General features: G+C 55.0%; 1 protein-coding gene and 2 long non-coding RNA genes across 5 annotated transcripts in view; 2 read left to right on the top strand and 1 right to left on the bottom strand.

Annotated features, from left to right (window-relative positions):
• LOC121102565 overlaps positions 1–2,989 on the top strand; it is a 3,494-nt gene extending 505 nt beyond the window's left edge. The window contains exon 2 of the long non-coding RNA XR_005834659.1: positions 1,801–2,989. This is a non-coding gene — a long non-coding RNA (uncharacterized LOC121102565). The remainder of the gene's footprint in view (positions 1–1,800) is intronic.
• A 10,771-nt stretch (positions 2,990–13,760) lies between these two features.
• The window catches only part of RFX2 (regulatory factor X2), a 92,534-nt gene continuing 83,369 nt past the window's right edge, over positions 13,761–22,925 (bottom strand). For all 3 annotated transcript variants that reach the window (XM_040629496.1, XM_040629498.1, XM_040629497.1), the window contains 10 exons: positions 22,806–22,921; positions 21,810–21,928; positions 21,297–21,409; positions 20,751–20,905; positions 19,429–19,526; positions 18,466–18,615; positions 17,564–17,772; positions 15,572–15,725; positions 14,507–14,549; positions 13,761–13,973 (listed from right to left, as the gene is read on the bottom strand). In XM_040629496.1, the coding sequence (XP_040485430.1) occupies positions 13,861–13,973; positions 14,507–14,549; positions 15,572–15,725; positions 17,564–17,772; positions 18,466–18,615; positions 19,429–19,526; positions 20,751–20,905; positions 21,297–21,409; positions 21,810–21,928; positions 22,806–22,921 (1,270 nt within the window). In that variant the 3' untranslated portion in view covers positions 13,761–13,860. The remainder of the gene's footprint in view (positions 13,974–14,506; positions 14,550–15,571; positions 15,726–17,563; positions 17,773–18,465; positions 18,616–19,428; positions 19,527–20,750; positions 20,906–21,296; positions 21,410–21,809; positions 21,929–22,805; positions 22,922–22,925) is intronic.
• The window catches only part of LOC121102564, a 54,999-nt gene continuing 49,736 nt past the window's right edge, over positions 17,663–22,925 (top strand). Inside the window, exons 1-2 of the long non-coding RNA XR_005834658.1 lie at positions 17,663–17,792; positions 18,045–18,159. This is a non-coding gene — a long non-coding RNA (uncharacterized LOC121102564). The remainder of the gene's footprint in view (positions 17,793–18,044; positions 18,160–22,925) is intronic.

Genomic DNA, 22,925 nt, shown 5'->3' with positions numbered 1-22,925 from the left:
GGTGGCCAGTTATTATTTCATTTACGCATTCTTAGAGTTCAGTATGGAAACCTCAGGACGCCTCCCGGGAGCAGGGAGCATGGTATGGGGGAAGAGGGCCGGGCAGGTAGACAGCTTGCCAGAACTACAGTTGTGCACCTAGAAACGGAGGGAGCTAAAAATAGGCCTCGGAAGTCCTGAGGCTACCGAGATATCAACACCACTATTGATTTAAGCAGACATGAGCTTATGGAGTGCTTTCTCAAGAGGATTTGGAACGGTAACCTTGTCAAAAACGCTCGGGTGGGATGTCAGCGCTCCAGAGAGGAGGGAATTCGCACAGGCTCTGTCTCTCCCTCTCTGGAAGTGCAACGGAAAAGGGCCAAAAAGCAGCCCGGGGCTTTCAGCGGCCAGACCTGAATGCAGGGAGACCAGGCGCGGCTCTCAGGTCGCCACTAAGGATCTGGGGGAACTGGCGGGAACTGGGGGCCGAGTCCGGGGGGGTGGGGAACAGACCAGGTCCTCCATCCTCGGCACCGAGCGGGCCCGCGTAGGATGAGAACCCCACAGGATTCGGGAGTGGGCTTGCTCGGCGCCAGGCGGGGGAAAGGGGCAAGCCCGGTCCCCAGGAACGAGGGGGCGCGGGAGGGAGCGTGGCGCGCTGGGCGACGACCAGGCCCGGAGGTCTATTTACATCTGAGGCCAAGGCGCTGAGGCCGCACCTCCCGCCCCCTTCAGGCCCCGACCTGGCCCGGGGAGCAGAAGGGCCTCAGAGCCATGGTTCCACTGGCCTCCCAGGCCCTCTGGACGGACGGTGGCAGGGCCGAGACTGCCGGGAGTGATGGGCCGGGCCGGCGAGCCCGGCCTGAGGGGACGCAATGGGGAGCGGCTGTGGGGCCCGATGGGCCACTATTCCGGAGCACACGGTCCCCCGCCCTCCGGGGTGTTCACCCCTCGGGCTTGTGGCCCCTCGGCCTCCCGCCGCCCGTTCCCGGGCCGCCAGCTGGCCCCCGACGGCGCCTCCCCTACCTTCGTTCGCCAGGTCCGCCATTTTACTTCCTTAAGCCCTCCCACAAGGCCCCGCGCCGGCCCGGGCTCGCCTGCTTTCTGCCAGAAACTCCCGCGCGTGCGCACTTCGTGAGCTGACGCCGAGCGAGGCCAGCAGCTCGCGCCTGCGCACTGAGACGGGCGCGGAGTCTCGCTCCGGGTGGCTGTCCCGACCCGGCCACGCTCCGAGCATGCGCCTGCGCACTAACTGCCCCCTCCCCCTCCTCCTTTTCCCGCCGACCAAGGGGGCGTGGGCAGGGCAGGGCGCATGCGTAGTGAGCCTCGCGCGAGTCTGCCGCGGCGCGGGAACGAACGTTCTGTGGGGCGGCGCGGAGGGGCTGGGTTTCGACGCCCCGGCTTTCTACTCGTTTTCCAGGAGTTCCTTGCGGTGGGATCGTGAGCCGCCGAGGGAGCCGCGACTGAGGCCTTCCCCGAGGTGAATCTCTGGATTTGAGGGGGGCGGGGGACTGTCCACGTGCGCAGGCCTGACAGGAGACCTTCGGGGCGCCCTGTCACGTGCGGCCTCAGTTTCCCCTTCTGAAGGCCCAGTTATTCAGGCCCGTGTTTTCCTCAGGCCACGTGGGACGGTGGGGGAAATTGGGGAGGGTCAGAGGTCGGAGAGAGCGGTCAGGAGGAGGGATCAGTATTGGGGGGGGCCCGCTGTGGGCTGGGGGACCGCCGGGATGGGAGCCCTGGAACGGCGCCCGGCGCGGGGCGGGGCTTCGAGCGTCTCGGTCGAGAGTCGGGCAGGGGCGGCCCGCGGGCCGATTGAAGGTGTCCCGCCCGCCCGCGCCTCCTCGCCTCCTCGCTCACCTGCGGGGAGTCTGTGGGAACGCATTCCTGGCTCTGCTTTGTCGCCAGGACGCAGGCCAGCCTCGCCGCTCTCCAGGGGAGACCGCGCCGCCTCCTGGGGGGCTCCGCGCTCGGGTCGCGCACAGCGCCAGGCAGAGGGGTCTTTAAACAATATAAACTGGATCAAGGGCCCATCTTTCCTCGGCGCGTCCAGAGAGCTTTCTCCTGGATCTGGAGTAAATTCTAAACCTCTCGTTAAGTCTCACGAAGCTCCCTATGCTTTGCTCTCATGCTCCCCTCTTGCTCAGTGCAGTGTAGCCACATGGGTCTTTCAGGCCTCGAAGCATGCCGAACGCCTTCCAGCCGTCGGGTCTCTGCACCTGCTGAGCCCTCTGCCGGGCCTTTGTGTCCCGAGTCTAATCCGGTGTGAGTCCCAGCTCCACTCCTCTTCCATTGTGATCTAGACAAGGAGGTCCTACGGCCTGTTGGCCACATCTGGCCTGTGAGCTAAGAAAGGTTTTACACTTTCAATTGTTGGAAAAAGAAGAATTATCTCACAACGTGAAAATCGGATGAAATTTAAATTTCAGTGTTCATAAATAAAATTTTATTTGAAAATAGTTACACTACATATTGTTTGTGGCTGCTTTTCAAGCTGGAGCAGCAGTGCTGACTCCTTTTTAATGGAGACTGGCCAAGAAAACTTAAAATATTTGCCATTTGGAGGCGCCTGGTGGCTCAGTGGGTTAAGCTCTGCCTTCGGCTCAGGTCATGATCCCAGGGATCTGGGGTGGAGGGCCCCTCCGGCTACCTGCTCTGCAGGGAGTCTGCTTCTCCCTCTGCCTTTCCCCTCACTCGTGTTTTCTCTCTCTCTCTTCCCCCCAAGTAAATAAATAAAAATCTTAAAAAAAATATTTGCCATTTGGGTCTTTACAGAAAAAGTTTGCCAATCCCTAATCTACATGGTTGCCCTGTATGCATCTCTACGACCTATGGGGGCATGACAAATGTTTAACAACTGCTTCTCTGGGGGAGAATGTGTGTGTCAGTATGTGTGTACGTATGTGTATTTATATGTGTGCTTGTTTGGTATAGTTTATTATAAATTTTATTTATATTTTCCTATCACTTTCTTAAGGCTAGAACATAATTAATAAAACAATGAAATGAACCCTGGTTTGTAGTGCTGATTTTCTTGGTGTAAATTCTTCAACCATGGCTGATTTCAGTCTACTAATGTGAACATCAGTAACTGCAGAGCTAGGAAGGGATGCTCAGAACACACTATATTTGTTCCTAGAACTTGCTATTTTTTCATTGTGGTCCCCAAAGCAGCAACATCAGCATCACCTGGAAGCTTCTTAGAAATATTGGGATGCCTGGGTGCTCAGTTCTTTGGATGTCTGCCTTCAGCTCGGGTCATGATCCCATGGTCCTGGGATGGAGTCCCACATCAGACTCCTTGCTCAGCGGGAGTCTGCTTCTCCCCCTGCTGGTGCGCGCTCTCTCTCTCTCTCTCTCTGACAAATGAATAAATAAAATCTTAAAAAAGAAAAAAAAGAAATACAGAATCCCAGGTCCTAAACCAGACCTTAATCAGAATCCACATTTTAACAGGATTCCCAGGGGCTTCGTAAACATGTCAGACCTTGAGCAGCACTGTTCAGAAACTTTCATTTATTTTGGGGGTTGAGAAATGGTTAATACTATTAAGAGTTACACTAACTTTATTTAATAGATGCCTTGATTCTCCTACCCTAGATTTTGCCACCAAAATGTAAGCAGAGGCCAGAGACCTTGAATTAGAAATTCTCTAGGAATAGCTGGAATGTCAAGGCTCAAAAGGACCCTGGTGGTCACTGAGTCCATCTGGTCTCCAACAGTGTGCAGGCTTAGGTTTTCTCATTTCTAGTTTGTTGGTTTCATTATATTCATTATATTTCATTTTATATATATTTTCCCTTGGGTAGGTCTTCTTGGCTTTTGCCGTGTGTCTAAACCCAAGCCTGCTTTTTCTTTGATGTAAAGAGAGATTAGCACAGTATTAGAGGGTTATTAAAGGCATATTATCACTCAGCGGAAACTCTCCTTGACACGATGAGAAGTACTGCAAGAGAACTGAAAACGAGATAACTGTAAATCATGCGATTCGGTGTCATCTAATGCTATGTCTGCATGTCTCCTAAAGTCGTTCCATATACCGCATCCATCCCACACTTTGGGCAACTCCTAGCAACATGTCATCACTTGCTAAATATAATCCAATTGTGGTTTTTCAAGGGACAGAGAGAGATGCTAAACCTACAAGCCTGACGAGTCAACTAAATTTCCTCTGGTTTCACAGTTGTCTCCAAAGTGCCAATGGCAGCCAACATTTGCCCCTTAGGCCCCTTTTTGCTTTATCTGGTCTCCTCTAACAAATTAACTTAGGCAATATTTATTTGTTAAATAAATATTTGTTTATCACTTATTGGTGGTAGTTGGAAAATAAGGTCCCAAATTCTTGGACCCTCTTTCCATCAAAAAAGGTAAGGTCCCTGTTTTTTCCCTTGAGTGGAGGTGGACTCGTTAGTGGTGGATGAATAGAGTACAGTGCAAATGACACTGTAACCTGTGAGGCTAGGTCATAACAGGGACAGAGGGTGCAACTTCCATCTGCTTTGCTGGAAAAGCAAACCTGAAAACCTTCAGTCTTCATGTAAACAGCGATATCTGTCCTGAGGCCACCATGCTGTGAGGAAGCCAAGACACAGAAACCACATGGCAAAACCCGGAGAGAACTGCCCAGCTAGCCCTTCCTGTTCCTCATACACAGAAACCATGAGAGAGAAATTAAAGGATGGTTGCTCTTACAAGCCCTTAAGTGTTACACAGCAATATATATCCATGGCACTACTGTGCATCAGGCACTGTTCTGCATGTTGGGGCCCAGGATGAACAAGACAGACCCTGTCTTCATGGAGTTTTGCATTCTTTTGTAAGGAGATTTACAGTAGACAGGCAAAGTAACATAAGAGTGACTCGTGCTACAAAGAAAATAAAACTGCGTATTGTGACGGTGATAGAAAAAGGGGATATTGGGGCGCCTGAGTGGCTCAGTCGGTTAAGCATCTGACCCTTGATCTCAGCTCAGGTCTTGATCTCAGGGTCATGAGTTCAAACCCCGAGTTGGGCTCCACGCTGGGCAAGGAGCCTACTCAGAACAAAAGAAAGGGAGGAAGGAAAAAGGGGATACTTTAGATTGGCTGGTCAGGGAAGTCCCGTCTGAGGAGGTGACACTTAGTAGGAGATCTGTGAGTGCAAAGTCCTGAGGCAGGAACCAGCTTGGTGAGCTGGAGGAGTGGTGCGGAGTTCAGTGTGGCCAGGGCAGAGTGAGGAAATGAGGCCAGGGAGGGGGCATGCGGGACCTCGTAAGCCACAGCAATGAGTTTGGAGTTTTTCCTAATACAAAGGTTGGGAGTGGGAAATGGAAGGATCCAAATGATTTACCCTAAACTGCAGATCGGCTGGCTTCTCAGCCGCCTGCTTCCTCCTTGGATCACCAGGAGACAAGTCCGAGGACCCCCTGAGCCCTGGCTGTGCTCTGAGAACTGTGAACTTCCCTTCACAGCCATGTACGAAATGGCTTCTGTAGTTGGGCTCAGTAAAAAGGGCCTTCACAGCTGCAGTTAGGTTCTCGTCTTCCCATCACGGGCAGGTATTTGCTCCGGCCCAGCCCCATGCTGAGATTGAGGCCGCAGAGATTAATCAGCTACACAGTTCCCCACCCTCAAGGAGCTCAGTCAGGTGAGGGCAAGGGGAGTCATCCTGGGTTGCCTCCTCCACTCAGCACCCTTCCTTGTCCTCCCTCAGTCCACACAGGTGGAGTTCCTGACAGCAGAATGTCCGATGTGGCTGGTGCTAATGCTAATGGGGGGGGGCCCCCTGACTCAAGCTGGGTGCATCAGCTTCCCTCACTCCCATTCTGCAGCGGCTAAATATAGTATGGAATTGGGAGGAAATACTTACTCTATTTTACTTGTAATTTTTAAAAATTAGCTTTTCAAATTAAAATACAGACTTAAAAAGCTGCAAAAATAGCACAAAGAATTCCATATAGTCTTCGATGTGGGAAACAAAGGCAAAAGAAAATTATTAAATTTCCTTACTACTTACAGCCTATCAACAAGTCCTTGAAACAGGCAGGGTGACATTCTTCTAGGGACTCAACTGCCTCCATGTTAATACTTTGCTAAGGGCAAAAGGCAATCTTAGCTCGACCCCCAGGATCCTGTAAGTCTACTTTAACATATTAAAAATTCCTTTCAAAACTTCCTTTATCTCTACCCTACCCCAAGATACATGTTGGCAATTATCACCCAAGCATATGACCCACCGATAACCATCTGGAGGGTCTCATGACTAAGGTTTTATTAGTAATAAACGACATTTTCCTAACAATAGATACCCCCTCAAGGTCCTGAAAACCTTGCTTCCAGAATGCGTTAGAGACTTATACTATCCCTAACCCCCTCTCGACTTGGAAGTATATAATGGGCCACTCCTCATGATCCCATGCAGCTCTTTCTGCCCATGGGTCCTGTTCCTGTGCTTCAATAAAACCACCTTTTTGCACCAAAGACATCTCAGGAATCCTTTCTTGGCTTCGAACCCTAATGTCTTTGCTACTTTAGTCTTCATCAAGCTTCTCCAAATATTAACACCTTATGTAACCACAGTGCAATGATCAGAACTAAGAAATTCACACTGATGCAATATTATTCGTTAATATACAAATCTTACCTCAATTTCAACCATTCATCACTAGTGATTTCTTTCCCTGTCCCAGGATCCAGTCCAGGATCCCATGTTGCACTTGGATATCATTTCTCCTTAGTCTTCTACAGTCTGGATCAGTTCCTCAGTCTTACTTTGTCTTGACCATGACACTGGTAATGAGTACTCCCAGTTATTTGGAAGAAGGCCCCTAAATTTTGGGTTTGATTCATGTTTCCTCATGATTAAACTCAGGTTATCAGCTTTGGGCAGGAATAATGCAGCAGTGGTGTGTCCATCTCAGTGCGTCCCATCAGGAGGCACACGATGTAGATTTGTACAATTCGTGATAATTTAGATCACTTGGTTTAGATAGCCTCTACCAGGTTACTACTTTTCCCGTTGTCATTACCAAGTATCTCATGGGGAGATACTCTGAATCTATGTAAATAAATAGGGAATATTTGAGGAAGAGAAGGGGAGGCAGAGGAGGGAAAGAAGGAAGCTAGCTCATTCAATCTGTTGCTTGTGGTCTTTCCTATCTTGCATTGTTGCAGTTTAGTAAACAAAACTGCCTCCAGTCTAGGCAAAAATCCCAGCTCTGTGCGTCCCCAGGGGAAAAGGACGAGGCCGTGTCACACAGTGACCACTGGGGGGCGGCAGAGGATTGGGAAGCCGTTCAGGTCCTTCTAAATTACTGAACTTGTTGGGGACTCAAAGGCTCTTGTGTCAGTTGGGGGGGGGGGGTCTGGCATCTTACATGAACCAGGTCAGGTAGGCGCTGGCTGGACCAGCAGAGACGGAGCCTGTCTTGGTTGCACCGCGCTTGCTGCTCTATGGATTACTCTCCCAGGCCGCCTCTGAAACAGTGCCTCTCCATCCTGGGAGGACTTCGGGGAGGTCGGAGAATCCCTTCTGAATCTGACTGCAAAATTCACGGGGACTGAGGGTGTGTTGATTTGGACACTGGTTGCAACCCCCAAAAACACTTCTGGCAAATGTAAGCAAAGGGAGAATTTTCTGGAAAGTTATGAAGATGCTCCTAAGATCAAGGGGGAAAAGAAGAAGCTGGGTAGGCTCCAGTGGGTCTTGGCAGACTGTTTAGCAGAATGGGGGGGGGGCGCCTCTCGGAGAACCCCCACACTTCTGTTGCTTTCAGTCTTACATTCAGCTCGCAATTCAGACTTCTAGGAGAAAGTGTTGGATGGGTCCAGCATGGTGGGGCACTTACTACCTTGTGCCCCCGACCCTGCTTTCCCCATCTATTCAGTTTATGACTCTATCCAGTTCATGCCTCCAACTATTTATTATCAACTCTTGAGCGAATGCCTCCAGGTGCCCAGCTGCTGGTCTGAGATGCCATTTGCCATTCGAGATATCCAAGTGAAGGTGTCGGGTGGGCAGTCGCACAGCTGAGAGCTGATGGGGGGGAGTCCTCAATCTATTTTGAGGTCATGGGGCGCTCACTCCTGGAATGAAACCCTAAGTCCTGGCTAGGATCTAGGAAGCCCTGCATGTCTCCCTCCTGCCCGCCTCACTCACCTTGTAGCCAGCCATACTAGCCTCCTCACTGCTCCCCGCATATGCCAAGCCCATTCCCTCCAGTGCCCACATAGAGGTGGTATTTAAATCCATGGGAGAAAGGTTGTTCCTCAAAAGGTAATCCGGGTGTTATTCCAAAAGAAGGTGGATTGGATGCTGGAGGGCAAAACCCCACAAACATCTATCACAGAGGATTCTAGAAGAGACCTATGACCTCAAAACAGGTTGAGAATGACTGGTTAGTACTTGTGGCTTTTGATAGATATGTATATTCAATACATGTCATATATCCAGTACATTGTACATTAGGCTCATATGGCAGCCTAATACCTAATCTGTGTATGTATACGCACATATTACACTGAAACAAAAACTTTACAAAGTTAGGTTTATCTTTATCCCATCAGTACTTCTCATTTTTTCTACCTCTGTCCTGATCCATTAAAAAAAAAAAAAAAAACCAACCAAAAAAACAAACAGCTAAACTGATCATAACCCACCAACTTGATTTCATAACCCACTCGATCTGCTGTTAGGCACCGGGCTCTAGTGGACCTCTGGCTTCTGCCTGCTCCCCTCCCCCTCTGTGTCTCCACTACCCCATCTCCACCATCCCTACTCCCCACCCCTCACTTGTACCATCTTAGCTAACTGGCCTCCTTGCTTCCGGTTTATGTATAACCCACTGTACCAGAATAAATTTTCCTAAAGCCCAGCTGCAATTAGAAAAAAAAAGTGCTGGTGGTGGCCTCCTGAATGGATTTCTTTTCTTTCCTTTGGCCATTCCTTAGTGTTCCTCCATGTGCTTTCTTTCCTCCTTTCCCCTACCTTCCCATGATTACCATGAATAGCACCTTCTCCCAGAAACCTTCTCAGTCACTCAGCCACTAAATGTTTGCTGAGCCTACGTATACACAGTGTTATATCTGGGAAATAGGCTATTGAACAAGGCAGACAAGAGCTACTCACCCACAGTGCTTATGGGAAAGGTGGGATATAAAGGATCCTAATCTAGTGGGAGAGCATCCAGGAAGGCTTCGTGGAGGAGGTGTCAAGAGAAGAACTAACAAGGCAGGTGTGTCTGCGTGAAGGCATGGAGTTTAGGTGGGAAGTCCAGTGAAGGTGAAAGAGCCCCAGATGAGACCGTGGGCTGAGTTCCAGGAGCAAGAACTGGAGCCTTGAGTGGATGAGGGTTTGTGTGAGGTGTGGGGAGAGAAAGACAAGTGATAACTGATGTGGTTACCAAGGTTCAAAAAGATGCAGGGAACTGGTCATCATGATAGTGCTCTCGCCCAGTGGTTCTCACCTGGAGTCCATTATGCTCCCCCCCCGGGGGGGGGGTACTGGGCGATGCCTGGAGACATCTGTGGTTGTCATGACTGGGGGAGGGAAGGTGCGCTTGGCAGGGGATGGGTAAGGCCAGGGTTGCTGTTCCGCATCCCACAGTGCCCAGGACGCCCCACCAGTGAGATTGGTCTGGCCCCAAGTGTCCACGGTGCCGAGGCTGAGACACCATTGTTGAATGCTTACTCCAGTACTAAGTATTAACGTATTTAAAGCTCACAATGCAGTGAGGTAGGTATTTTTATTACCTTTTTTTTGCAGATGGAGAAACTGATCTAAGTACAGCTGACCCTTGAACACCATGGGTTTGAGCTGCATGGGCCCACTTATATGCAGACTTATATCAATAAGTACAGTGCAGTGCTGTAAATATCATCTCTTCCTTATGATTTCCTTAATAACCTTTTCTCTGGATTGCTTTGAGAATACAGTAATAATACACATAACGTACAACACATGTGTTCATTGACTGTTTATTGGTAAGGCTTCCAGTCAACAGTAGGCTATTAGTTAAGTCTTTTGGGAGGTCAAATTTATGCGTGCATTTTTGGCTGTAAGGAGGGTTGGCGCCTTTAACCCCCATGTTGTTCAGGGGTCAGTTGTAATTTACCTGAGGGCACAGCTCGTGACCGTGGAGTTGGCACTCAAACTTGCATAGCCTAGCCCTATTTTCTCCACCATGCTGCCTTTCCTGGCCAGGAGGAGTTGGGGAGTGGCAAGGAGGAAGGAGAGCGTGACTGTGTTATGGGCATTCTGGGGAGGTAGGAGGGGTGGGGGCAAGGCAGATGGCCCTGGGTTTCTGGTCTGGATGGTTGGATGGATGGTGGGCAACGCCGTGGTGGAGACACAAGCAGGAGGCCCGAAAGGTCAGATGCAGAGCTCCTGTGGGTGGGTCACTGTGGGGTGGGTCAGCAGCATGTGGAGGGGCATTCCCATTTGGGTTTGGAGGAGGTCACAGAAGGTGTGAAAGGATGAAGTTCTGGAGCGGGAGCCGGGAGCAGACGGGCAGCAGCCACAGCTGCAGAGGAAAAGTGGTGGAGCAGGTGACACCCTCAGCTGGAGAGAGTCTCTCCATTCTTAGCACACTGGTGTGTGTGTGTGTGTGTGTGGGGGGGTGTACCTCACAGCTTGCTTCTGAGTTCTCGCTACCAGAGAGTTCCCAGAGGCAGGAACCCCCTGCCCCCCTCCCCCCACTGCAGCTTACTGAACTCTGACTGTGGGTCATCAGGATTGTAATGCAGCTCCATGATCACCAGGGATCCAGGTTCCTTCTGTCTCATTGCTTTGCCATCCTTATTATATGATATCCATCTCGAGGTCTAAAATGGCTGTTGATGCTCCAGCCATCATATCTGCATTCCAGCCAGCAGCTTTAATTTTCCCGTGTGTACAATGTGGGTAACACCTACTGTCAGGAAGAGGAGACTGGACAGAAGCATTTAGTATGGAGCCGTTGTGATTAGTTAGAACCTCCCAGAGGCTCTTGGTAGGACTAGATTCCCCTTGTTGTTCGGCCCCTGTGCGCTGGGTCCCTACCCAGTGGGTGTTCTGAGGGACTTGATAGCCTGTGGGCCTTCAGCAGTTTCCCTTGGTCATCTCCTCTCTGGCTTCTGGGGCAGTGGTCATGGAGGCATCACCTGTGCTCACTCCATCACCAGCCACTCAGGCCCAGGAGCAGAGTCTGGCTCTCCTCCTCCAGGGACCCTGCCACCCCTGCACTGGGTCTGGCTCTCAGACAGGGAGGGCTGGTGGTGGCTAGTGCTTGGTGCAAGGGCTGGCACTGCTCGGGGTCTCAGGCTGGAGAGGGCCTGCCATCACGAACCATAAAAGGATGGGGCGAGTTGAGGTTCCATTGGGCTCTCAGAGCCTGGCAGGGACTTGCCACAGACACAGGGCCCGGCCGCCCAGCTGAAGGGAAGTCTGCATGGTTGTGTCCTGGGAGTTTCCCAAGTAGACGATTTTAGTGTCCCCTGGGGGCCTCAGGGCCTCTACCAGGAACAGATGGGCCTGGGCTGGGGCCAAGGCTGAGCATCTCTGGGGCATATGGGGCACTGCCTTGGCATGGGGGAGCAACTTTTAGGGGTGGCTGACCAGGAATTGTGTCCCACGTTTCTGGAACATCTTCCCATCCGTGGGCCCTTCCTATTCCGGAGCCTGTTGGTCTCCTCTGCAGGGTTTCTTCGAAGTCCTATAATCCCCTGTGTCAGAGCCCATCCCCCACCAAGAGGGGTGGTCCAAACAAGGCGGATTCCCAGCCTCCATGGTAATCCCACCAGATAGCCGCTCTGTGAACGGGGCCCAGGAACTGGCCGTTTTAGAACAAGCTCACGCAGTGATTTGTAGGGGATCCCCAAGTTTGGCCCCCGCCCCTCTCCTGAAGAAGCCCTGGGGACAACCGGCAGGTTTCGTCAGTGGCTGGAGCCGGGGTTTATTCTGCCATATCTGAATAAGTCTAGTCTGCTTACAAACAGTCTTGATCATCCTGGGCTGAGAACTGTTTTCTTGCCATCTCTGGCCCAGAGCTGGCCTTGCTAAATGAGACTCAGGGAATCCGCTCCTTCTGGAACACTCCCCAGAGAGCCAAGAATAAAGTGCTGGAGGCCACTGCTTCTCCTCGGAGCCTCGCATGGCAGGAGCCTGGCCAGGCTGGCAGTCCAGGGCACGGGCTTGGACTGCTGGGAGGCCCGCTCCCTCCCAGGCCACCGTGTGTGTGTGGCAGTGAGGAGCTGGAGTGTGGCTCTGCCATGAAAAATGAGAACGGGCTTGGAAGGTGCGTGTCTCTACCATCATTTGTGCTGTTCCTTGCGGAATCCTGCAAAGGCAGGAGCGTAAGGCGGAAACCCAGTTTGTACAGTTTAACCCACGTGGAAGAAAAGGCAGGCCGTGACAATCCGCGAACCGTGAGCTTAAATGTCTCCCAGGAGAGGAGATATATATTTTTAAAGACATTCTTTCTGTCTGATTTCATCTAAGTCTTGAACTGTAAAAACCAGACAAACATTGTAATTATGATAGACTTTTGGTTTCTAAAACAAGCGCCTAGCTTTCCTGTCTTTCCCCTCCACACTGCCCCGCACACCTGGTGTGGGTGGGCTCCTGCTTGTTGAGAAGTCAGGTTTTTAAAGGCCACGTGAGTTTACATTAGTACCTTCTGCGTGAATGAGAAAAAAAATATTAGGGACCGAATACACTGCAATATACATGTTCATAAGAAACATTCTAATAACAATTAGAGCACAAAACTATTGGTATAAACTTATTTCCAAAAGGAGAAACTATTGCATTTCATAAGATGGTGCTTCCCGGACCAGAGGTTTGTCTTTCTTCTTTGCAGTTGGTTTGGGGGCAGAACTCTTGCACGGAGCTAACCAAGTGCAATGTGTTATGGCGGATACGGATCCGGAGTGTTCAAAGTTCAAGGGCTATGCAAGTCCTCGGGATTCATTTACCCAGAGAAGAGTTTCCACTTTGAGCAGTTCAAGATGGGACTTGCCCGGGGTCAGAGTGCTCCAGGATTGCTAATTCAAAGGCAGGCATTTCAGAAGATTCTACGGAGTGGGAGCCAGGCAGACTTGGCCCAATGGCTGCCCTCTGAAGGCGCCACTGAAATACCGACCACCCAGCCCCCTCGGAACAAACTCATTCCAGACCCAGCAGTTTGGCTTGATGTTGGCTGTGAACTTGGAGAGAACCCACATCCTTCCAGTTGCTGATAAAACTTCTGGTTTTGATCCTTAAAGACTCCACTATGTCTTGGCCTGGGCGGGCCGTTTCTGTGACTTGTTCTTTGGGCCACATGGGACCATGGTGATGGACAGCTGCTTCTGGGGACCTCTGGTGCCTGCAGATGGGGCTCCTGTGGGCCGGTGTCCACGCCTCAGCACAGCCGGCAGGGCAGGAGGCCCCGGGCACAGTGTGGAGATGGTCCCTTCCCACCACAGGGCACCGGGGCAGAGGGCTCCGTGGACATCCGCCGGCTCAGTACTGTCCAACAGTTGCAGGACACCCCTTCCCTCCTGGGGTCTGCGTTTTAAAAGATACTGGTGGAAGCCGGAAGCAGCTGTGCCAAGGAGAAGCCCAACGTGGAGGCGCCAGCTCGCCCAGCACCGCCCCTTTCAGCTCTCAGGCGGGGTGCGCAGACTTGGACCAAAGTTCTTGGTCCGGCCCAGGAGAGGATAAGAACACTCGGAAGGAAAAGATGACCCAGAAGGCACCAGGTGAGCAGCTCAGGCACCGGGAGCCCGATGTGACCTTCTGCCGTGGCGAAGGACGGTCTTCTTCTGGAGGAAGAGNNNAGGGTGCACTGGTGCCCCGTGAGTCAGAGCAAAGGTCCCGTCATCTGAGAGGCACTATTCCGCAGAGCTCGCGGGGCCGGTCTGGAGCCCGGGAGGCGCCGCAGCGCTAGATGCCCTGCAGGGACTGGTTGGGGTCACTGCGCTCCCGCTTCACCAGGGGCTCGCCCAGGCTGCGGGCGTCGGAGTCGGCCTCGCTGCCTCGAGCCTCGCCGAGGTCATCTGCAGGGTTAGTGTTGGGGATGAGGGGCGTGGGCGCGGGCCGCAGGAGGGAGGGAGAGAGAAGCACATTCTCAGAGAGGTGCACAGGCGTGGACACTGCCTTGCAGCGCCCAGGGAGGCCTCCTTTCTGGAGCCCTCCCCTGGCCAGTGTCCATTTGCTGGGGCACACTCCCGGCAGGGTCCCCCTCAGCAGTCGGTGCCCCCTACTGCATGGGGCAGGGAATGGGGTGGGGTAGGGGCAGCTGGAGGCAGGCAGCCCAGGGCTGTGGCCCTGCTCCTGGGCCTGATGTGGAGGCGGCTGGGGAGCAGGATTAGATGGGATCCTGAGCCCTGCTCCTCTGAGCCCCAGCAGGGGCCAGGCCTGCATAAGCATCACCGGGACACCTGCCGCTGCCCGGGCCACATCAGCCTGTCTGGATGCCAGCTCCTAAAGGCCCTCAACCCAGCCCGGGAGCTGCCTCGATTTCCACTAGGCCCAGGGTGGGAGGAATACCCCTGGGAGAGCCTCATGGAAAAGCCACAGCCACACCCACCTTTATCGAGCAGCGTCAGTGATAGTGAGGCGAGATCGTTGAACTGGAAGAGAGAAGCCCAGAGTCAGAGGCCTCCGCAGAGGTGCCTGGTCCTGGTGAATGTTAGCACTGTCCTCTATCTACAGTTAACACAGGCGAGAGCGGTTCCCCCATGTGAAGTGGCGCTGATGCTGGTGTGTCCTCTCTGGCACCTTCTGGGTCCTGCCTGGGAGCTGCTGGAGGGCTGAGTGGGTGCTGACTGCTCAGGCCACCAAGAGGAAAGGGACTGTGGCCTCTGAATGGTGACAGGCTTATTAGGTACTAAAAGCTCTCTAAGCATCACCTCATTTCCTCCTCAAAACAACCCCACACAACCCAGCAATTCCGCTCCTAGGAATGTACCCAAACGAAATGAAAACAGGTATTCAAACAAGAACGTGTGCCCAAACGTTCACAGCAGCATTGTTCACGGCAGCCGAAAGGGGTGAACAACCCACGTGTTCATCACAGTGCTGACTGCCCGCACAAGGAAATATTATCTGGCCATAGAAGGAGTGAGGCAAGGATCCGCGCTACAGCGTGGCTGCACCTTCAAAAGATTATGTCCAGTGAAAGATCCCAGACACGAAAGGCCACGCCATGTGAGATTCCACCCGTGTGAGACGCCCACGACAGACCAACCGACCCTGGCAGAAGGGAGGGTAGCAGGTGCCAGCGTCTGGGGATAGGGATGGTGGTGCCTGCTGACACAGATGGGCTTTGCCTTTGGGGCAATGGAATGTTCTGGAATTAGAAGTGGTGGTCACACAACTCTTAATGTACTAAATGCCACTGAGCTGTTCACTTTAAAATGGCCAGAATGGTGCCTTTTATATGTACTTTACACCAGCAGACCCCGTGGGCCGGGTGTTCCAGGTCTGCCTCAGGGGCAGGAACGCTCTAGGTGGCAGAGGAGCCAGGTCTGAACCCAGGTCGCTTGGCTCCAGCGTGCGAGCTCTCTCCCAGCCACGGGCCTCCCTGGGCCGTCCGCTGCGTCACACACACCGCCATGCTGTCTTGGGGTCCCCGGGGCGGGCGGGCCCTCACCTCTCCCATCACAGCAATCGGCGTCTCTCCCGTGGCCTCTGCGACGCGGTGCTCCACCAGGTAGAACATGTACTCGTCGTAGAGCAGGCGGATCAGGTGGAAGGAGCCGAAGCTGGCAGCGCTGCGCAGCGTGAGGTCGCGGATGACCATGGAGCTGGGGGTGGGCAGACAGAGGCTGGGGACCTTCCGGGGAGCAGGGAGTCGCGGGCAGGCGGTCGAGCCAGGCTTTTGGGGGGGCCCCACAGACCCACGAGGGGACCGCCAGCTGCCCAGACCACCCCTGTGTCCGCTGTGACTGAGGGGAGGACAGGGGGACAGGAGGCGGGTGGGGCAGTCAGCTCCAAGCAAGAGGCCGTGGAAACGTCACATCGTGTCTCTGTCTGACACAAGCCTTACTTGGCCAGTGGCCTGTGGTCAGTTGTGGTGCCCTTATGACTCGCCCACAGTGGACAGCCTTTCCTGGCCTTCCCTCCTCCTGGGATTCCCTCCCACCCAGACTTCGCTCCTCAGTCAGCGGTTTAGGCGCCTAAAACGAGACAGAACTTCAGGGAGCTGTTGCCTCTTTCATCTGCAGCAGGGGCTGGCAAGCTGTGGCCCCAAATCCAGACCAGATTCAGCCCACGGCCTACGCCTGTACAGCCTGCGAACTAAAAATGGTCTTTACCATTTTAAATGGTTGGAAGCAAAGTCAAAAGAAGTATTATGTTTCACGACCCAAGAAAAGTACCTGAAATTCACAGCTTAGTGTCCATAAATACAGTTTTATTGGCACACTGGCCATGCCTGTTCATTTACATATCGTGTGCCGATAAGAGTTTATTTCTTGGAAATACGTACCATCTGCTTCTTCACAGAAAAAGCGACCCCTGATCTAAAGGAATGAGATCACTTGGCCCCCAACCCCAAACTCTGGTCCCAAACACCCGACTGCCCCACCTCAGAGCTTCCCCACTCGTCGCTGTGGTAGCAAAGTACCAGGAGGAGACAAGGCAGGGAGGAGATGTGTGTGAGCCCCTGACAGAGTCACCAAGCAGGGGGCCTGCCCAGCAGTGGCTCTGACACCCTGTGGCCCGAGAAAACCGGAACCACGCTGGAGGCGACGCACAGGATTCTGAGAGTGAACCCTCGAACCACAGGCCACAAAGGGCCAGGCTCCCCCCGAAGTGGCGGCAGCCGCGGCGCTCCAGCTAAAGCCAATCACATCACTTCCTTGCTTTGCTCCTGCAAGTTCTCCGTCAACACCTCTGTCCTCGCTCACTGACCACCTGCGGGTTGGGGCTGCCCGATGTGAGGCGGTGTTTGCTCCAATCAACTTTTGAAAATGTTAGCGGGCCCTTGTTACTTTTTTAACGGGCTGAAACTCTGCCCGTGTGTGAACGACGGGGTGTGGGAGGGAGTAAGAGCAGTTGATGACGTTATACTTAATGCTTTGCACGTCTTCCTGGGCCAGGGTGTTGATGCACTCTTAAGGCACTTAGTCTGGCAGTGGGAAAACAGAGGTGGCTTCGACGGGCTGTGGATTTGAGATGGCTTAGCAAAGGCAGCCAAGGAGGGAACCCAGGTGCTGACCGCCGTGTCCAAACCGGCACGTGGAAAGCCGTGTGCGGACCCCAAGGCCAAGTCAGTGGACAGAGTGGAACGGCTTGGGATTTGGGATGTTTTCTCCTCAGAAGCTTCTTGGCTCTGTATGGCCAAGCCCCCTAAAGGTAAACAAGCGAACTCGCATTCTGGGTCCCTGGGGTCTCTCCTCGTGCTCCCTTCCCCACCCCCGGGAGCTGTGGCTTGGCGGTTACGCTGCGCCAGCCCCCTTCTCCTGAAGGCCTCACGTCAGCCGGAGGAGAGTGCAGGTCTGGAAAGAAAAGCCACAGGCCGAATGCCGCACACGCCAGCACACTGTGCCTGCCCCGGAAGCCTGCTGAGGATGCAGCTGGGCCTCTGGGGCCCCCCGTCCCCGCCTTCCCCGAGTTCCCTTGGAAATGAAGCCGGCCTTACCTGTAAAAGGACCATTTCAGAAGGAACTGGCGGGCAGCCTTGGGGAAGCTGGGGCTGCCAGCATGCTGCTTCAAGACCTGGGTGACCACGCTGTCAAGCCAGCTGGCCCACTGGTCCAGGGAGCTCTGCCGCTGCAGGGTCAGCTTGAAGTCCTGCTCCAGCCGCTGCACCACGCTCTCCTCGCACTGGCACACCCACGAGGCCTGCTCCTGTGGGGCGTGGGTGGCAGGTCAGTGTGGCCCCCGGTACCAGCGCCGTCGGGGAGGGGGGAGCGCGGGGACCAGCACCCGATCTGGGCCTTGGCTGCCTGTCGTGGAGCGCAGGGGTGGAGCCGGACGGACCAACAGCCAGAGAGGGAGCCTGCCCGGTTCTAAGCGCGTAAACCCATGCTTCCGGCATCCGGAGCTCAGACTACACACCGCGTGTTTGTGGTGTTTTACTTTCAAGCGCTCATTTCTCTAAAAGTGTGTGTTTTGTTTAGTGGATGAACTCACAGCCTGGACTCGGCGTGAGCAGCACTGTGGCACGACGCACGCGAGCACAGCCTGCGCTTTTCCGAGCCCAGAGAAGAGCGCTGTGAAACCGGCAGCGGGAAGGTAGATTCTTAAAGAGGGCGAACCAAGGTGTGGGTCCCAGCACCTGGGCAAGGGGGGGGGGGAGCTCCGTGGGGTCGTGGAGTGGAGGCCTGGGGCCCCTGGGTGGGCCGCAGGGGGCTTCCGCCCTGACCTTGTTTTCACGCATGCTGGGTTTTACTGCCGGTGGCATTTTGTGGTTTTGAGCATTTTTCTGGAGGCTGGAAGGCGAGGCCAGTGGGGTGGGGGTCACACCTACGTCGTTGCTGATCTGCAGCCTGTCCCCAGGCCCCATCCCAGGCCGAGGGCCATCGCGGGGGAGCAAGTCACCTGCACGTTGGCGAAGTCCACGCGGTTGAGGTCACTGAGCATCTGGTTGATTTGGGAAGTGTTCTGCAGCACGGCCCGGGCTGCCTGGGCGAGGTGGTTGAGGGACGTGTATCTGCGCAGGGTCTGGGCAAAGGCGCTGACCACACCCACCTGTGGCCGGGGGAGGCGCAGACGGTGAGGGCGAGGGTGCGTGGGCTCCGCAACAGCACAGAGGGGAGGGGGCAGAGGGCCCCACCCTTCCGACAGTCTCAAGGACCCGAGGAGTGAGAATAAATGAAGGATACGAACCTCACGAGGCGTCTTGGCATCTAGAGCAGATGCCGCAGCCTCGGTGAGGTAGCACTCAGGACAGGGTGCTTACGATGCTGTTTCGAGAATTCCTTTGCTCTCTGGGGTGGCTGGGGCAGGGGAACACAGACTGCTGAGGGCCACCGGATCAGGCTTTGTGGGGGTGGGGCCTGGGAATCTGCGATTTTAACCACTACCCTGGTGACTGCTGTGCACCCTGAGGACTGAGAGTCTCTGGTCTAACAGGTAATTCCAGACCGTGGTCAGGGAGGCCCGATGCTCGGACCGCGGCCTCACCTGTATGCAGGTCTCTAAGAGACGCTTGCGAGAGCAGCAATCACTCTCTTTTGCACTCGGAGGCCCACTCTCCACATTTTAAATTCTGATTTGTGGCCAAGACTATTGCAGTAAGGGTGACAGCAAGGAGATCAAACCCTCCCCCTATGAAGCGCATAGAAACATTCTATCTATTCTGAATTGATCCAAATACATCACAGCAAACGACAGCTTCTGTCATGCCCCTCCCTGCTCGTGCCCGTCGCACATCGCCAGCATCCCCGAGGCTTCCTGGGGCGGACTCACTGTCCTCAGGACCCACGGGAGCGGCCTGCTTTGCCTGCAGAGGGCAAAGAGCCCTGGGCCCTTGCCAGCTGCCCCCCAGAGCAGAGCGGTTACCTTGGTCTGGATGACCCGCTGTGGGAAGTCTCTCATGGCGTTCGTCAACCAGCCTTCCAAGCTCTTGGCAAAATTACGGATGGCCTGCGTCAAGGTACCTGGGAGACACAAGCCGTGATACTTAGAGTGAGAAAGGCGGTCTTGCGCATCGGAATCAGCAGGAAGGTAAGAGGTGCACACGCAGTGAAGCCGCTAGAGCAAGAGAAAGAGGTGGCTGAGCACACGCGGCAAGGCGCCCGGGAGAACTCGGGGCGTTCCGTGAGGGAGGCACCGGGTAAGAAATGGGGCACCATCTCTGCTCCTCTATCTCCTCCCCCAGCGCGACTCTGCCCCTAGGGGACACTGGGGGATGTGTGCAGACATCTGTGGTCGTCACAATGGGGGGAGCGCCCGGCATTGAGTGGGGGGGCCACGCTCAACCCCCATAGTGCCCAGGACAGCCCCGCATTAGAGAGGACAGTCCACGGTGCTGAGGAGAAGTCCTGTGCGTACACATCTTCCACCAATTTCCAAATTTATTGTGAGGTGGCTTGCAAATAACAAATTGGACTGTTTAAAAAAAGAAAAAACTTCAAAAATGTAAAAGGAAACATACCCCGACTCAGACCTTAACATAGAGACCATAATCGCGCACTGCAATGAACGGTTTTCGGTCCGCAAGCCCAACGGAGAAACGCAAGAGTTTGGCTGTTTCTCATTTTCTGGCACAAAAGCAGCAGACCAGTTCATTAAGAAAGACCGAAGTTTTTGTCGTGACAACGGGCACAAATATTGACAGGTCGTGCACGGCCAGGTGTACCCATGCCCGCCGCACTGCATTCACTCATTAAGAGCGAGGCCTCAGGGCCCAGCTTCCTCACTCCAGGGCTTCTACCCTCAGGATGCTGGGGGCCCCAAGTGAGGGCCTGTAAGGGGCTGGCAGGTGTACCCCCTGCGGGAGAGTGGGGCGCGTGTTATCACCCTGGGGAAGTGGGGGGCCCTGCAGGTGGTCCCAGGGGTGGAGGGGCACAGTGGGTCGAGACCCTCTCCAGGGCTTTCAGCAAACCTGCCGACAGGGGTAGGGCTGTCCTGTGACCTCGGCCCCACCCTCTGGGGATCTTCTGGGGGGCATCTCGGGCCCCAGAGGAACTCTGAGGCTGGAGCGGCACTGGGAGCCCCGCAGCACAGAGAGCACCGAAGCCCGAGCCAGCGCTGGTGGGCAGCACCTCAAGAGTGACGGGCCTCCCCAGAGCGTGAGCTGGCGCTCCCCTGGGCCTCATTCCGGGGGGGCAGGGCAAGCACACGGGCGAAGGGGGAGCGCAGCAGCCAGCGGAGCCGCTTACTGGGCACCGGACGCAGCACGTCAGGGATGAGGATCTCCACCAGGGCCTGGTACAGGATGTGGTCGCAGTTCCTCATCCACTTGAGAACGGGCTCGCATTTACACAGAGACACCAGCTTGTCCTTCGGGAGGACGGCGCCTTCCGGATCCCCGTCGCTGTGGGGAACGGGAGAACCGGGGTGAGCTGTGGCCCGCAGGGTGGCAGGGGGCCCCCAGGATGGAACCCACCCTGCCTCCAATTCCCCAGTGGGCCCCGCGCCGTCCCCTTCCCTGCCTGTGGCCGGGGGATGACATGTCCTCTATCTGGGACGCGCGGGGTTCCCCCTGCAGTCCCTGTGCTGAAGCGAGGGAACGGGCAACACACTAGAGTGTGGAAACCACACACACACACAGAGGGGCTCAGAGAGCCGATTCCTGGAAAGGGGACCCATTGTCTGTGGGTCACAGTGTGGGGGGCCGCAGCCTGCAGGGTAGCCCTGGGGTCCTGGGAAATGAGCCAGTGCGGCTCTGTGGCCCCTGGGCGCAGGGGCGGGGCGAGGGCAGTGACCTGGCAGGTAGAGAAGCAGGGCCGTCACCCGAGGAGGCTTTCGAGTTCCAGAAGGAAAGCCACAACTTCTCAATGTAGTGAAACTGGAGGTTCACCACGACGTCTAAAGTTGCCTGCGAATAAACACAGCCCGTCGACCTCAACGGATGTGCGTGTTAAGAACTGTGCCTATCACGTGTTGTCGGGACATGCCAAGTGGGCAGCTGTGAGAGCTACTGCAGTGGGGTCCCTTGAAATCCAGACAGAGACCCCAAGGGGGGACGGATGTGCCACGGTTTAGTGAGTGGAGATTCCATCTACTTGGCTAGAGGAAGCAGGGGGCTGCTCCCGCCTCCTCCGCGTCACCCAGGGACACCTGCTGACGTCTGAGAGTTTGGCGGTTCTGGTGACGTGTAAGGCCGACCGCCTCACCGGGGGGAGGATCGCGCTGCTCTCCACCCCGGCTCTGGGGCGGGGGGGGGGGCCCGGCCCAGGCTCAGGGTCTCCCTGGGCGGGGCGGGGGAGGGTGGTCACCTCGCAGTGCCGCCGGTAGACCAGCTGCAGGGCCTTGACGTCGTGTAGTGTGATGCTCTCCTGCAGCAGGACGCTGCCCAGGTCGGGCGCTGGGAACTCCGGGAAGACATGTGAGACATCTGGGAGGAAAACGGGGTCACCAGAGCTGCAGAAGGGCTCCATGCAGGAGGCCCATGTGCTGGGGGATTAGGGTAAGGGTTAGGGTTGCCAGTGACTGCTCCACAGCCCCGGGTCTCACAACTTTTAAGCTTTGGTTTTCTCAGGGACAACACTGTCTCTCCCAGCGACAGTAAATACGCTGACACAGATGAGCACTGAGCCCAGGGCCTGGCACACAGCAGACGCTCCCATCACCCTGGCGTGGGGGCTTCCCAGGGCAGTGAATCTGGGGAGGGGGCTGGCCGTGGCTGCCCCTAGCTACTTCCCTGAAGGGTTCTGTCTGGGCTCCCAAAACACACTAAAAATAGACAAAGGTCACTGATGTCTTCGGTGTGTGTGTATGGACGCTGACCACAGCAAGCCTCCCTGGGCACGGCCCATGACGCTCTCCCGGGCGGCCGTGGTGCCAGCAGGGGAGGGGCTCTCCCAGGGAAGGGCCAGGCAGCCGTGTGTCGGGCCACCAGGAGGGGAGAGCCAGCATCCTAAACGCTCCAGGGAAGCAAGGAAGAAAACCGAGGAGGGCAGCCAAGTCCTGAGGCAACAGCTTTTAAAATACATCTAGACTTCTTTCCAACGGGCATTTCACTTTCTTTACTTTTTTTCCTGATGGTCACTTTATATATTCATTTGGGGGCATCTGCTGACTATTCTAAAATCTTGGGGATGCCATAAGGGTTGATCTAGAACATTCCTACGTAGTTAAAGAGGTATCATACGAGCCAACTGTTTAAAGCACCCCCGTAGATGCCGCTGGTGCTGAGACCCGCGAGCACCGAAGAGCCGAGTGGACACCGGAGCTTTCCCGGGAGCCCTGCGCACAGGCCAGGGGGCACTCACCTATGTACTGCTGGTGGTGCTGGCTCTGTGCGGCCATGGCCTGCTCTGGGGTGCTGTGCAGGCTGCCGTGCGAGCCACTGTCCCCAAGGCTGTCTGTCTTCTGGGCTGGCCGGTACCTGG

This window comes from Ursus maritimus, unplaced genomic scaffold (assembly GCF_017311325.1).
Source record: "Ursus maritimus isolate PB19 unplaced genomic scaffold, ASM1731132v1 scaffold_14, whole genome shotgun sequence".
NCBI lineage: Eukaryota > Metazoa > Chordata > Mammalia > Carnivora > Ursidae > Ursus > Ursus maritimus.
Note: the sequence above shows the minus strand (reverse complement) of the source record. Positions and strands in the feature narration are given on the sequence as shown.